The 14,626-nt window shown below is 44.0% G+C and overlaps 1 protein-coding gene across 2 annotated transcripts in view; it reads left to right on the top strand.

The window, feature by feature from the left end:
* GFM1 (G elongation factor mitochondrial 1) overlaps positions 1-14,626 on the top strand; it is a 178,203-nt gene that overhangs the window by 55,837 nt on the left and 107,740 nt on the right. For both annotated transcript variants that reach the window (XM_069213272.1, XM_069213271.1), the window contains exon 7: positions 1,782-1,936. In XM_069213272.1, coding sequence (XP_069069373.1) covers positions 1,782-1,936 — 155 coding nt within the window. The remainder of the gene's footprint in view (positions 1-1,781; positions 1,937-14,626) is intronic.

Below are 14,626 nucleotides of genomic sequence, written 5' to 3'. Positions count from 1 at the left end.
GCGGGAGAGGAATTACGTGTTTTTAGAGAATATCAACTGTGCCTACATTTTGCACTTTCTTGAGTTATGGATCCTGTACAGTGGGTAAACAACGCACACTGGCAAATTGTGTCACATTGTGCTCAGTTGAACTCTGAGAGTGTTCTCTGCATGGATGAATGGAACGTCAAGGATGGTGTAGCTCTCACTTCCGCTTTCTTCTGAAAAAAAAAACAAAAAAACAACAAAAAAACAATCGCCTCCATAGGAGCGGAAAGCAGGGGTGCGGGAGATACTGCAGGACTCCCAACATGAATATACTGATGTTCATTAAGGTGAATGAGCAGTAAAGATGCTTTTAAGTAGTTTTTATGCTGCAACATTTGCTGGGTGTTTTAAAGACAGATCAAATGTCAATGTGTCTTCTGACATTGCTGCCTATTTTTTAACATGTAGATTGGTGTTTACAGTTCTTTCTTTGACTGTAAAGTCAGAGACTATTTTTTTTAAGTGAACTATTTGACAGTCTTGTTGGTGTACATGGAGTATGAAAGAAAAGGCTTTTAGGATGTCCTTGTTTTCTGACACAGCAAGATTTAAATACTTGGAAAAGAACTGTACAAATATTTCAAAACATTTCAGCAGTTAAAGCAAAAATGAAGCACATTTTTTGTAATTCTGAAGTGTGATGGAAACAAAGATTTTAATAGGATCTAAACAAATCTAGACAATTCACTTGGTGTTGTGCAAATTATTAATATTTGCTGAAACCTGTCTTCCACACATTATTTGCCCACCTTATCGTTTTATCAATAAAACAGCATGTTTGTGCAACTTTTCAATGGAAAGTGTTCTGTCTATAAATAACAGTGCAGTACTACACCATACTTTAGTAATATAGTTGATACAGTGCTGCAAAATGCACCACCGGCTACTTCCACTTCCTATAAACTCTGCAGCTAAATTGACGTGGCTCATTTGCTATACTTGTTTTTGTGAGGCTTGGATTTTTCACAAGTGCGCCGGGTATGCCCATACGTGGGTCCCGGGCCCACTATGCCACTGGATTCAAGCTAGCCTGGCTGATAAAGGGTGAAACCCTAAAACCGGTCCCAGGATGCTTGTTTCTGGTCCAGGGAGGACCTGGCCTGGCAGTTCGGGCTGGACTGTTCCCATGAGGAACAGGGTCAAGACTGATTTGCATATGGCTGGGTCTAAACTGGGGTGGCATGGTGAGCAAAAGAACGATGGATTAAACCCAGATCTGTGACTGGGGGTGAATGTTTGATTAGTTCTGCATTCCGTCCATCATTTGTGTTTTGCTTTGGATTTTTCACAGTCCTTATGACTTCACGGATTATGGAGGTTTAAATTGTGTTTCCAATGTCAAAAAAAGATTGTAGAGTACTTTACTGATTGTGATTGCACTTGTCACTTGTTTAGGCGAAGCAGAATAATCCTTTCAATCCATACCAACTACTTCAAAATGTGTGGCTTAGAATAAAGTGAACTAATTCTGTCTTACGTCCTTGAATGATTATCTTGCTGGAGGTACAGTGGGTATTATTACAGGATTTTCCTTTCCTGCTGCAAAATAAAGTAAATAATTGTTCTCTTTTTTTTGTATTTTATTCTCAACTTCAAGATTGCTGATTTATTGCTTCAGTAAGTAGTGGTATCACATAAGTGTGTGCTCAAGCAATATGTTTCTAAATTATCTTGCGTTTTTTTTCGACGTTCTTTGCAAATATATTTAAACAAGAAATTGATCAAATTGGTTCTGTTTCTTTTCTTTTTATTAGCTTGCAGTACGACGAGCAACTCTGAAGCGGGTGTTTTCACCTGTTCTTGTGGGAAGTGCTCTGAAAAACAAGGGAATTCAGCCACTTCTAGATGCTGTTTTAGACTACCTGCCAGATCCCTCTGAAGTTCAGAATATTGCGATTCTCAATAAGGAGTAAGTGCCAATAATTCTGCAATTTGGAGTAAGTTGTTAATTCACTGTGTAGTACAAAAGTGTAATTTAGGCAAATATGGGCCTGATTTAGATATTTGGTGATGGGTTACTCTATCGCAATGGTGACAGATATCCCGTCCACTGAAATCTAAATCCTAGTATTTCCAATGGGGTTTAGATTTTGACGGACGGGATATGTGCCACTGTTGTGACGGAGTAACCCATTCACCAATATCTAAATACGGCCCTATATGTCTGTATTCATGCAGGTCTCCTTTTGTGCATCATTTTTATTTTTTACCTTGTATGTTGATTTGGCCTTTTATTATTATTTGTGTATTGCACCTAAAAAGTCCTAGACCATTAGAGTGCTTTGCAAATGACGACAAAAACATATTCACAAAGAAAGGAATAAAACCCCAAGAACAGGGTAAGGGTCGAAAACAAAGAGAGTAAGACGGTGATGGGCTGTAGCTCATAAATGATGCAGATTACAATATATTAGTAGGCAATTGAGGATATGTATGTGCCTAAGAATTCCAGCCATAGATCAATAATGACCTGTAATGTAAATATAGATTAAACATTTCACTCCGATTCTAAGTTGAAACTTTATGTAACATTATAGTCAGGAGAGAATCTGTTTAGTTGCTTCTTGAAAGCTGGACGTGAAGGTATTGTTCAGATGTGAGGTGGAGATGAGTTCCAAATTCTAGATTCATAGCCTAAAGAGGTGTGATGGAGAGTACAATTTGTTTTGAGGGCAGGGGCTTAGACATTAGAGGCAGTGCTCCAAAGGTTGACAAGTGTTACTGCAGATCTTCAGTTTGTTGGCAAAAGTGGTAATTCTCTGTACATATGATCATATGAACAATGCAGGCAATTTTATTTCAGGATCTGCTATTGCTAGAGAGCTAGCCAAGTGTGTGACAGGCCAGAGAAGACCTAGTCAAAGTGAGCAGATCCTGTAGGTAACCATCTGGCATCATAGAAGAAGCTTTGAGGGCTAGGTGAGTTTTAGGAATTCTGGCAAGAATGGTGTTTCCATAGTCGACTGGACAAAGCACCATAGCTTGGATGACTGCCTAAAGATTTTCTTCAGCAATGAATGGTTTGATCCCACGATTGAGTTTAAGTTGGTAGCCTGTGTTTTTAGGAGCAAGATTGATGTGATAGTGAAGTTCAGTCTTCTGTCCAGAGTCCAGCAATCAAAGGGGATATGTTAAGACTGGCAGTCTAACATAGCCACTCTGGATGAACAAAGTGGGAGACTGTGGCAAAACTCTTTGGAGAATAGAGCTTTTGCCAGTGCAAAATCATCCAGGACTTGAATTTGTCAAGGATTATGAACAAGGAAGATATTGCAGCAGAGGAAGAAACTTTTGGGTGCCATCAGCGTATTGGTGGGTGGACAGGCTCGAGTCTGTAAGAAGAGCACCTAATAGTTTGAGGTAGAGATAGAAAAAAGTAGGGGGTAGCACAGGTCTTTGCGAGACACCATGAGGGCTACAAGATGTGCATGCTCAGTCTTCCCCAAGTGAGAGTGATTGTCTTGATAGGGTGCCTTGATAGGAAGAGAACCAATTCAGCACTGATCCTTCAAAACCCATGCAATCTCTTAGAGTGTGAATGAGGATATTTTGGTTGATTGTGTTGAAGTCTGATGAGGGAATGAGGATGCATGAGCCCCTTTTGTCTAGGATTCTGAGTGCTTTATCGGTTATTTGCAGGGTGGTGGCCTCCATAGTTTACTAGGCATGTAGAAAACTCAGAACTCATCCAGCAAATTTGTTTTCTTTTATGAACTGATTTAGTTGGACATTGACACAGCTTTCAAGGATTCTGGCTAAGAACTGCGTTAGGATAATCGTTTTTCAGGTCTTCAGGATTGTCATTGAGGCAAGTTGATGAGGTTAACCCTGTAGGCTCTGAGAACATTCCACATTTCTGGCAACAAGGGAGTTAAAGAAGTGATTTGAAGGTGTGAGTTTGGAGATAATGTTCTAGAGCTCATGCTCGGGGGTATCACTAAAGGTGCCGAGTTTTTCAGTGCCTTGTTCTTGTTGTTTTTTTTGTATTGAAATTTTGTGGAGAAAAGACAACACATCACCTTAATGGCTGTAGACAAGATAAAATGAAACCGACAATATACAGAAAATTGCCAATAGTAGCATGCTTCCCAGAAGGGGAGGGGGGACACAATAAGGGGAGAACAAACTGGACACTCAATAGAAGATGTATCCTGTACATGTATTAGCGACTACTGCCACAGCAGCTCACTGTACGCCGCTTACAGGGAGCATCTCACACTGCTAAAAGGGCAATGAAGTGCGGCGCTTACATTATTGGTGCCCTCCTGTACTCTCAGGAATATCACAAAAGGGGACCAAATATCTTTGGGCTGAGAGCCGACTTTTCTCGCAATATGCGTCTAGCTGCTCTAGGCAAGGTCCTGAGGTCACTTCACCCTCCGGGAAGCCAGTCGCCTGCCCCAATGGATCGGCCAGCGGAAAAAGGATCGCCTCTGGGTTTGTTTCCTGTAACCTGTACAATATCAGCAAAGACCAGTGTCCAGAAGCACTGTACTCTGGCGCAGTCTCATGTCAAAGCCAGCACTAAGCGATGCGCATACTGCTGGCCTCAGCCGGAAGGCCCATCTCTGCATTCTTTTAGTTGTGCGATATGTTCTTTGCAAGTTTTTAAAGTGGACTAGGTGTAGCTGATAATTTGGGGGAGAGAGCCCTAGTTTGGGAGCAACAGTCCTTGCATTATTCATCGCAAACGGGGATGCGTAGGTCTGAGGACTATGTTTGAGTAACAGTGGGTGCATGGACTGGCATGGTATCCTGCATGCTTGTGATAAGCCTGTGCGTGGACGGATTCTTGAGAATGATTTCCAGCACCTCAGTTTTCTTGGGCGGTGTGCTGGAAAAGTATCATGGATGGCTCGCAATTGATAGTAAGTCAAGGTGTCCAGGAAGGAGAAGATTGCAAGATCCTGGAACACCTGAAGAGGGGCAACAAAAGTCCCCTCCCTCTTGGTAGACTGCCTCAAAGGATGTCAGCTGCAGCCCATGCAAACAGTTGAGTGCACCATCATCCGTGGTTACAGGTATCGAAGGCTGTTCTATAATCAGAACTGATGGGGCAAATAAGCCAGCCACGTTGCAGTTCGCTCCATGCCCAAACTATGCAGGCCAACATGTCAATCTGAGTCTGCAGGCACCTAGGGGGAAGGCACAGTGCCATGCACAACGATCATGTCCAGGAGCAGTATGTGATTGTACTGTATACGGTATAGACAGTACTGGGCAAATTGTGTTTGTGCACTAAACAAATAGAGGTCCTGATCTGGAGCACCCAGCCTACACTAAAAGGGGAGAGTTAATATCTCCCTCACTACCCGGGGCGGTTGACTTGCCCTTGCCAACAAGATGAGCAGGGATCTAAGCCTCCTGCACAAAAACACCAGCAAGGTAATTGGCAATTTGATAAAAAAAGAACAAAAACTTTTGGGGACCACAATTTTGGCTACAGGACAATAGGAGCCTCGACCACACTCCCAATCTATCCTCAAGCTTTGTCATCAGTTTGCCGTTATTTGCCCGCCATAGTTTGTCTAGATCCTGACTGAGCTGAGCCAAATCCCCAGGTAGCAAACTAGGCCTCTCACTCATGTCTGGGGAACCTCTGACTGGAAGCAGTTGAGGGAAACATTATCGATTACGCATAATTGAAATTAACACCCGCAAAGCCACCAAATTGAGTGAACTCCCTGTAAGGTGATCTAGGTTGTCCTGAGAGTCTCTTACCATACAGATTAACATAATCTGCATACATTAAACCCAGGATCCGGTGGAGGGGTATGGGGGGTGCTCGGTGCCAATCCTTGATGCGAATTATGCTGCTGCAGCATAGTTGCCAGGTGTTCCATTTTAATCGCGAACAGTATTGGCAATGGGTGGCATCCCTACTGAGTGTCCCCAATATCATGAAGAGGGGAGTTATACACAATTGTTGCTTGAATGTGAATTTACCTTGAAAAAACAAAAGACAAAGCATTTGGCAAAACAGGAACAGTTGGTTAAATGAAATTCTACGACTGGAAGACAAATTAAAGAAACGGGGTGCAAGGACTTGTTTTCATTCTTGCACTGTGATTCTAGTTAATGAGTAAACCCAAAATCCATTGTGATTGTCCTGAAACTTTTAATGCTTTGGTTGCAGTCTCGGCTAAATTAGGAGGGATAGATTATTTTATAATTATAATGTCCGGAAAAGGGTTTGGGTTTTTGGGGGCCATGGTTTGGGACGGGGTGCTTGGAGTTTTGGGGATAGCGATTGGGGTTGGTTGAGCAAGTCAGCAGATCAGGTGACAAGAGGGAGAAATGTTCCAGGTGGCTGCAGAGAGCTAGTAGATACATAAAGAAGTTGGAAAAGGATGGAGCAGAGGGTGGTGCTGGTGTTCAGGCCTAAGGTTGGTTGTGTCTAGGGAAAGAGGCTAGAATATAGGATATTAAATAGAGGTAGCACTGAAGAGATTGGGCCAACAGTCAAAGCAAATGTCTAGGGGAAAAAGGCAACTGAGCTGGGGGCAAGTAAAAGGTCCAGAAGTTTGGTACACCAAATAGACCTTCATTAAGGTCTGTTGGCCTTGTTGCAGCCAAAAGATTAGTTTTGAAGGGAGTTAGCCTTGTTTCGTACTGTTGACCTTGTTTCACTGGAGGACAGGCCTTGTGCTAGGTTGCAGACATTTGAGGTAATGGAGAAAAGCTATGCAGGGACAAGGCTGTAACAAAGGCAAACTAGCTATAACATGTAAAAAAATGTATCCCAGTCACTTGTCAGATTGTCCTCCAGACTCTTTGGTATCCTGAGCCAGAGGACTGGAACCTTCTTTTTTTTTTTTTTTTTTTTTTTTTTTTTTTTTTTTGGGCAAGGTCTACGCCCCTACTCTAAATTCACCTGTTCTTTGTCCTTTGCTTCTGCTCTTCATGAATGGACATATTCTTCCTCACATTCCTGGTAAAAAAAATCTTCAAAAATATCTTCAGTGCGTATTCGAACAGTGTAAGGACGAATGTATCTGACTATTTAGCTATCATATCCTGCCATCTTTCTTTCTCTGATATGGTGCTGCATTTTCTATTTTTGGATGAGTGTGGTAGACTCCTAATCCCATGGACCGCCCTTTGTGTGCCCAAGTATAAGAGCGACCCTAAATTGGTCATCCCATCTAGCTGGAGGAGGGTTCTGCACTTTTTTTTATTTGCTTATCTCGAGTTGCCATATTGTATGTATTTATGTGGTACTGTAGCTGCACATAAGAGTATTGGCTCAGGAGTATTTCATTTAGTGAAATATATACTTGTCCAAGGGATAGGATGCTTTGGAAAAGTGTTCGTTTTATTGTAGTTATGCTCTGTGTGCTTTTGCACACCAACAAACGTACATGTGTAAGGACCAGCCCTTCTCCAGTTTTTTTCCCATGCTGGAAAAGTTGTAAATTTACTCCTGACCAGGGCAGGAGTAATATTTTTTTCAAGGGTGGAGAAAAAGGTGGGAGTGTATGGCAAAATATTTTCTCCCTAAAATAATTGAATTTGCAATTGCTGCACTGATTTGTTTTTTTAACGTGCAACAATACATATGTATACGTCCTACGTTTGTAACCTTCAGTGAATTAATGAAAGTTGTAAATAAATCAATTCAGGGTCATACACCTGCTGGTGCGCTTTTGTGAATTCTTAAAAAAATGTGGCTACTAATTTACTTTCATGTTGCCAATAATGGTTTTACAATGATTCTTGAATACTAATCTTTCTGCATATATTGGTTGCAAATTAAATTGAGTGACAACCATTAAAATCACTAAAAAAGCCAGTACTCTGCCCCCTAGTAGCTGTGGCATAGAACAGACAGTCTTAAATTAGGGCAATGAGTAAAGTATTTATGCACTACTAAAACATTAATAAAGTCAAAACGCAGAACAACTGGAGATATGTTTTTTTAAAGGCCTAAGTAGAAATGGCACCAAAAGGCAAACATCTTCAGTGATAGTTAATGGTCATGATAGATAGGGACAGATCCATACACCTTTCAGGTTTGCCCTGATCAAACATTTTTCCTTCTCACTTAATCTTTTCAGTCCCAAATAGCTATAAGAGAACACTTCCAAGGCTCCAGAACCTCATGAGAGGTACGTAGAGATTGCGGGGTGTCAGACAGAGGCCAGTAGCAGGGTTGAGTCCAGATCCAGTAAGCACTGGTGGTCTGGGTACTTCCAGGAAAAGTCCTCTTGCAACTTGTCTCCTTGCAGCCAAACAGGTCAGTCAACTGAAGAAGGAGCAGATTCAGTCCTGCATGGCTCCTCTTCAGGTACAGGCAGCAGGCTCGATCTCTTCTGATGTTCCTTAGGTCGAGAAAGGTTTTTAAAGAGTCTGCCTGGGAATGCCACATTTATGCCTGTCTCTAGGTAGTATATGGGGACAGAAGGGGAAGACTCCTGGCCCCTTCCTAAACAATAGGGTAAAAGGAACTAGGTCCTGATCTTCCTACTTTTGCAGTATTTCCAGTTTGCCTTACTGCAAACAGGCCTGAAATGCCATGTGCCAGGAGATTTTCAAGATGTTCAAAGTCTTCGACCACCCTGAATTTGGGCTCTAATGGATTGAAGTGTATGTGGGGAGTGTACCATGGCAATCCTAGTGTCTTTCCTCATCTCACACTAAAATATAGATTGAAATATTTATTATTCCCACAACAAAACCAGAGATACACGCCTGGTCAAACAAAAGCGGGGCCTTCAGCAGCCAGATAGGGGAGCCACAAAAATTCCCTTGGCATACTGTTCTCTCCCTTTCAAATGTGCCTCAAGTGTTAAATGTGGGTCAACAGACCTGTCAAGCAGGATTTGACAGTGAACTGTGTAAATAGGTGAGCCTGTTGTTTGGTATTGCAAGGCTTTTAAAACCTCTTTCACACCTATTTAAGACTGAGCTGGCAGAGGCTAATTATCCTTCTAACAGTTCTGGCAAGCAAAGAGCAACTTTCTAAAACGTTGTTCTTCAATATTCATTAAAATTCTGACTTTGCGATAGAATTCGATTTTTAATCACTATTAAAAATTGTTTTTAATTATTTTTGTAACTGGTCTTGTTCCCAAAATGCATTATTAGTATTTTGAGCTGTACTCTGGATCTCGTAGAGCCTTCTAGTTGCAGATTCCTTACCTTTTGAATTTCCCCAGGCATCAGACAGGATCCAGAGAATTTTCAGAGCAGTATCCCTGCGTGCCATTAGGTGGCATCGATCAGCTCCACATCTGTCAGCATCATTTGTGCCTGATATGACATTGCGGATCCGATATAGGCTCCACCCCTATGCACTGACGCCAGTTCTTTGCTTTCTGCGCCAGCTAGCTCTGATCCAAATTGAGCTGCCCCTCAGTCATTTTTGACTGGCTTTTTTCAATTTTTTGATGAAGATTCCTTTGTGTTTTCAGTACCTAGTGCATTAAAGCGGTCATCTAGGAAGACCATGTTTAAGCGCTGCGGTTCCTGTCATCAGGCTATTAATGTAACAGATCCATACCTCCTGTGTCTTTGGTGCCCAGAGCGTGACCACGACCTGAACTCTTGCTCTGATTGTCGGGCCATGACTACGAAGGCTTTGAGGGAGTGGTCCCTGGAGCTGATGGTGGTCTGATGCTTGACCCAACGTAAGTTGAGATCTCAGTCAAGAGGAATGGTCCTGGATTGGTTAAAGAGTCCTCCATCATTGTCCCACTCAAGTCCTTTGGGCAATAGTTTAAGTCCAGGCACAAGAAGAAAAGCAAGAAGTTAAAGTGTTCTTCGACTTATCCTCATCCATCAGCCGTTGAGACGAGACGAGCAAGCATCAGCATTCTAGGCCTCACACTGTGGAGCCTGTGCATGTGCTGACTCAGCAGCCCCAGTGTCTCCGGGGCCATGGCGAACCCTGTCCAACTCAAGGAGTTCAATTAGGCCATGTGCCTCATTTTTGGGCAGTCCAACACCACTTGAGTGCATTCGGGCCCCCTGTTTAGAAAGGGTTGCCTTCGGGTTCTGCATAGTGGGCTTTGGCCTCAGTGCTGAGGGTGCACCAATGGATCCAGTACTGGATCCGGATCAATGTTGGTCATACCCCCTCGACCTTCCGCAACGCTGGTCCCAACGCCGACGCTCACACGGGAGGCGCCATCCCCATTCTCACTGCTGATTCCAACACTGAGCTGGATGTGCGTCTTGCAACAGTGACCCCTGCAAAACCCTTGCCTCCTATGTCTGATTCTGAACCCCTTTCTTACAGGCTAGGTTACAGTGAGGATTGGGAGGAGTCGTTAAACCCGTTAGAATACCATCTCCAAGACCCCATGGACTGGGGTACAGACTTGGGTGAGGCCATCAGACTGGATACTTCTCCAGGTACTGGCATGCTTTCTCCCCCTACCGTAGCTACGGAAGAGGGAGCCTCATATTCCTTGGTGGTGAGGAGAGCAGCTGCGATCTTGGACCTTGAGTTTCCTTCGGTGGCTGTTAGGACTAATCTCCTGACAGAACTGCTTCAACCTGGAGCTTCCTCCTCTGAACCCATACTCCCTTTCAAGGGGGCCTTCATGGATGTCTTACTGGGTACCTTGTCAAAACCCAACACAGGTACTCCTGTGAACAGGGCAGTCACCCGCGGCCATCACCCCGCTCCAGGGACTCCAGTCTTTTGGATGCAACACTCCACCCCTGAGAGCTTGGTTTTCCAAGTCCCTACTTCCCTGGGTGCCTTCCCTGCCACACCCCAGGAAAGGAATCTAAAAGGTTGGACACACTTGGGAAGATGTTTTCTTCCACTGGCCTACTATTGCAGTCCGTGAACACTGCATACCTTTTGGGTCATTACTCCCACACTACCCGGAGGAGGCCTGGGCTGTACTCTGTCAGGCAGTTGCCAACAGGAGCGATGCAGCACCATTCCCTGTGGACTGGGCACGACTGACCCCCTAAGCAGAGCAGTTTTGTCGACAGTGTCCCTGAGGTACCACGCCTGACTGAGGATGTCTGGCTTTTCAGGGAATGCCCAGGCTACTTTGATGAACATGCCCTTTAATGGCACCCGTCTCTTCAGAGACAAGGTTGACTCTGCACTCAAGTGCCTCGATAATTCTCGTGCTCTGGCCAGGTCCTGGGCCTTGCAGCCGCCCCAGTCTGCCTTTCGACCCACCCTCATGGATTAGGGAGCCAGCAGTCTAGCCAGTCTGCCACACCCGATCTGAAAGAGCCTCTAACCCTTTCTAGTCTGACTTCCCATCAAGGGCCAGTCGGAGGCAGGATTCGCCATCATCTGCTCCGCTGACAATCCATCACATCAGACAGATTGATTTTGCAGATAGTTCTAAGGGACTCCTACCTTCCCTTCGAGACTACCCCTCCATCCATGCCACCATACTATGACTGGATGATGGAGGATCACTTATTCTTTCTACTCAGGGAAGTTATGGCTCTCTAAGCCAAGGGAGCCATAGAAAGGATTCCTGTGCCAGAAATAGGTTGTGGTTGCTACTACCGCTACTTTCTAGTACAGAAAAAAGGGCAATGGCCTTCGCCGTATCCCTAAACCTTCTATCTGGTCCTCAAGAAGGAGAAGTTCAAAAAGCTCACGCTGGCTCAGGTCTTATCTGCGCTAGACCCAGGAGAATGGATGATAGTGTTGGACTTGCAGGATGCTTATTTCCACATTCCCATCTTGACTGCCCACAGATGTTAGCTGCTGTTTATGGTAGGCCACAGTATATGCCTGTTGTTGGAAGAAACTTGTGGTGTGGTGTGGTGTGCAGATGAGTCTCTTGACCCCCTCTTTGCCCCCCCTCTCTCTGAGGTTCTATTGGTTATTCTTTTTCTGGCCCAGCAGGGCTCTGCTATGGGCATTCTTAAAGGTTATTTGTCTGCTATTTCTGCGTCTTTGAGGTAGCCTGATCAACCTTCTTTGTGTAAGTCTCATATTGTTAATCGGTTCCTTAAAAGCCTTACATATCTCTTTCCTCCATCGCCATTCATTATGCCCCAATGGGATTTTAATTTGATTTTGCCCTTTCTGAAGTGTGCGCCTTTCGAGCCACACCACAATTGTCTTCTCAGGTGTCTCACTTTGAAAACTGCCTTCGTGGTGGCCATTACATCTGCCTGCAGGGCGAGTGAGCTGCAGGCATTGTCATCTAAATTGCCCTACCTTTCCATCTATCCTGACTAAGTGGTGGATCGCACAAGGGCCTCCTTTCTGCCAAAAGTGGTTACACCCTTTCATGTCTACTTTTTACGCATCACTCCATCCTTCTAAGTAAGAGGAGAGACTCCACCGCCTGGACCCAAAAAGAGCAGTGGTGTTCTACCTTGATTGTACAAAAGAGTTCTGGGTAGATGATCAACTCCTTTGTCGGTTATGAGGGTGCAAAGAAAGGACGGGCAGTGCAAAAGTGGACCATCTCCAGATGGATCGTATTCTGCATTAGGATCTGCTATGCACTGGTTAAAAATCAACCTCCCGGAGAGCTTGCATGCTCATTCTACTTGAGCTACAGCTGTGACCACTGCGTTGGTACACGATGTTCCAGTCCTGGATATTTGTCAGGCGGCAACATGGGCATCCTTGCAATACTGTTGCCTGGACAGTCTGGTCCGTAGTGACGGGTACTTTGCCCGTTCGACCCTGCATGACTTTCTAGTAGATCCTGGTTCTCAGACTTGCCCTTAGGGGTGGTATTGCTTGGTATCTTTTCAAAGATAAGGAATTTGGAACTAGAAGTCTCTATCAGATGAACAAGTTACTTACCTTTGGTAACGCCCTATCTGGTAGAGACACATTCTAGTTGCAGATTCCTTACTGACCGAGCCATACTCCCACTCTGCAAATTGATTTCTATGGACAGGGATTACCCTTTAGGGCCTTAATTTTGATGCACCAGTAGTTGGTGTTTTTCATGGCTCCGCACATCTGGCATGGAAAGCCATGAAAAGAAACTGACATCAACATGCAACAATGGCTCCTATAAAAGAGCTGTGAAGTCGTATCCGGCATGGCCGATGACGGATGCAGAGCCGATCGACACCACCGGCGCACAGTGGGACTGCTTAGAAAACTCTCCGGATCCAGTCGGACTCCTGGGGGAAATTCAAAGGTATGGAATCTACAACTAGAATATGTCTCTACCAGAGAAGGTGTTAGCAAAGGTAAGTAACTTGTTCTTTTCTACATTTGACATCTAGACTTGGTGCAGAAAAATAGCTTTTTTGGTTCTCGTCTCCGCAGTTATGCTAGCATTTATTTTTTACACGTCCCACTTTTAAATACCATGCACCCCAACTTTTTTTTAATACACAATTTTATTGAGTTTTATATTAGCAGTCCAACTAATTGACCTTTTCACCCTTCTAGTTCCCTCTAACAAGAAGATTATATGAGAGTCCTAATCATGTCTTACATCAAAGTCACATTTCCATCTCAGATGGCCCCAGTTCAGACCCAGGGAGGAAAGTGTGCATTTCTCAGCTATATACAGTTCTAATATCGAAGCCTTTATAGTTCAGAAACAAAAGCCAAAGACCAACAAGCCCTTTGAGTATAAAGGAAACTATTTTATTTATGTGCACAGAGACTACTGGCTTGAGAGGCCAAGTCCAAGCAGTCCAAATTAAGGAAGTCATACATGAGCTTTTATTTCTGCAAGCTACAAGCCGTGTTCATGTATCTCATTAATTCTCAACATTAACATGTGATCCTTTCTTGGACACTGCAGAAGATATTACCATTAATTGTTTAGAGCACACCAAATAAGGCAAGGTAAAATACAGAAATTAAGTTACTGAACATAGCCTACGTCTCATACTGCAAGGTGGAACCTTCCATTTCACATAGATGGCAAACAATGATATTTCTTGAGAGCTGTCCTGATAGCAAGCCTTGCATCACAATGCATTCTGAGCAAACAGTAAACAAAGTCCCCCTAGATTATGAGCTGTTCAACAAACAGGCCTAGTTATCATTGAGTATCACAGGACGAAGTAGGCCCACAATGGATTCCAGATAAGATGCAATTCCACACTAACTGTTACAGACAAGGGGAGTGGGTATATAGGCTGTTACCACCCACCTCACCCTTCCCTGGTGCTTGTGTGCAAACCCCTTCTTACTCGAATAGATTGCTAGTGAGCACCAGATAAGTGAGTCCGAGCTGGGCCATATCCCTGTAAGCAAGTAGTCATGAGTGGGTGTGGAAGAAGTGTGTGCTCCTTTTGGTTGAGAGCATTTCTTTTGTCTTTTTTTAGGTGCTGATGTTTTCACCCGAACCCCCCCCCCCCCCCCTTTTTGGCGGCACTTTGACTCTCCATACAGTGCGCAGGAATCCCTCTTCCACATCCTCAGTGCCCGCCATCAAGTCCAACTATGCTCTTGCAGAGTCTGGGTGCCTTATTTCTTGATTTGCCTCCGCATGTATCAATGTGCCCTCTGCTGACACCCACTTTTTTCTGCTCCTGCAATCAATGGTAGTGTGTAGGGCTCGAAGGGCTTTTCCAATTACTTGTAAACTGCTGGTTTGCTAACAATAATGCCAAGTCAGTGAAGCGTGTGTTTTTTTTTTTTTTTTTTTTTTTTTTTAGCCTTTTGGGCAAACAACACCAT

This window comes from Pleurodeles waltl, chromosome 11 (genome assembly GCF_031143425.1).
Source record: "Pleurodeles waltl isolate 20211129_DDA chromosome 11, aPleWal1.hap1.20221129, whole genome shotgun sequence".
Lineage (NCBI taxonomy): Eukaryota > Metazoa > Chordata > Amphibia > Caudata > Salamandridae > Pleurodeles > Pleurodeles waltl.
Note: the sequence above shows the minus strand (reverse complement) of the source record. Positions and strands in the feature narration are given on the sequence as shown.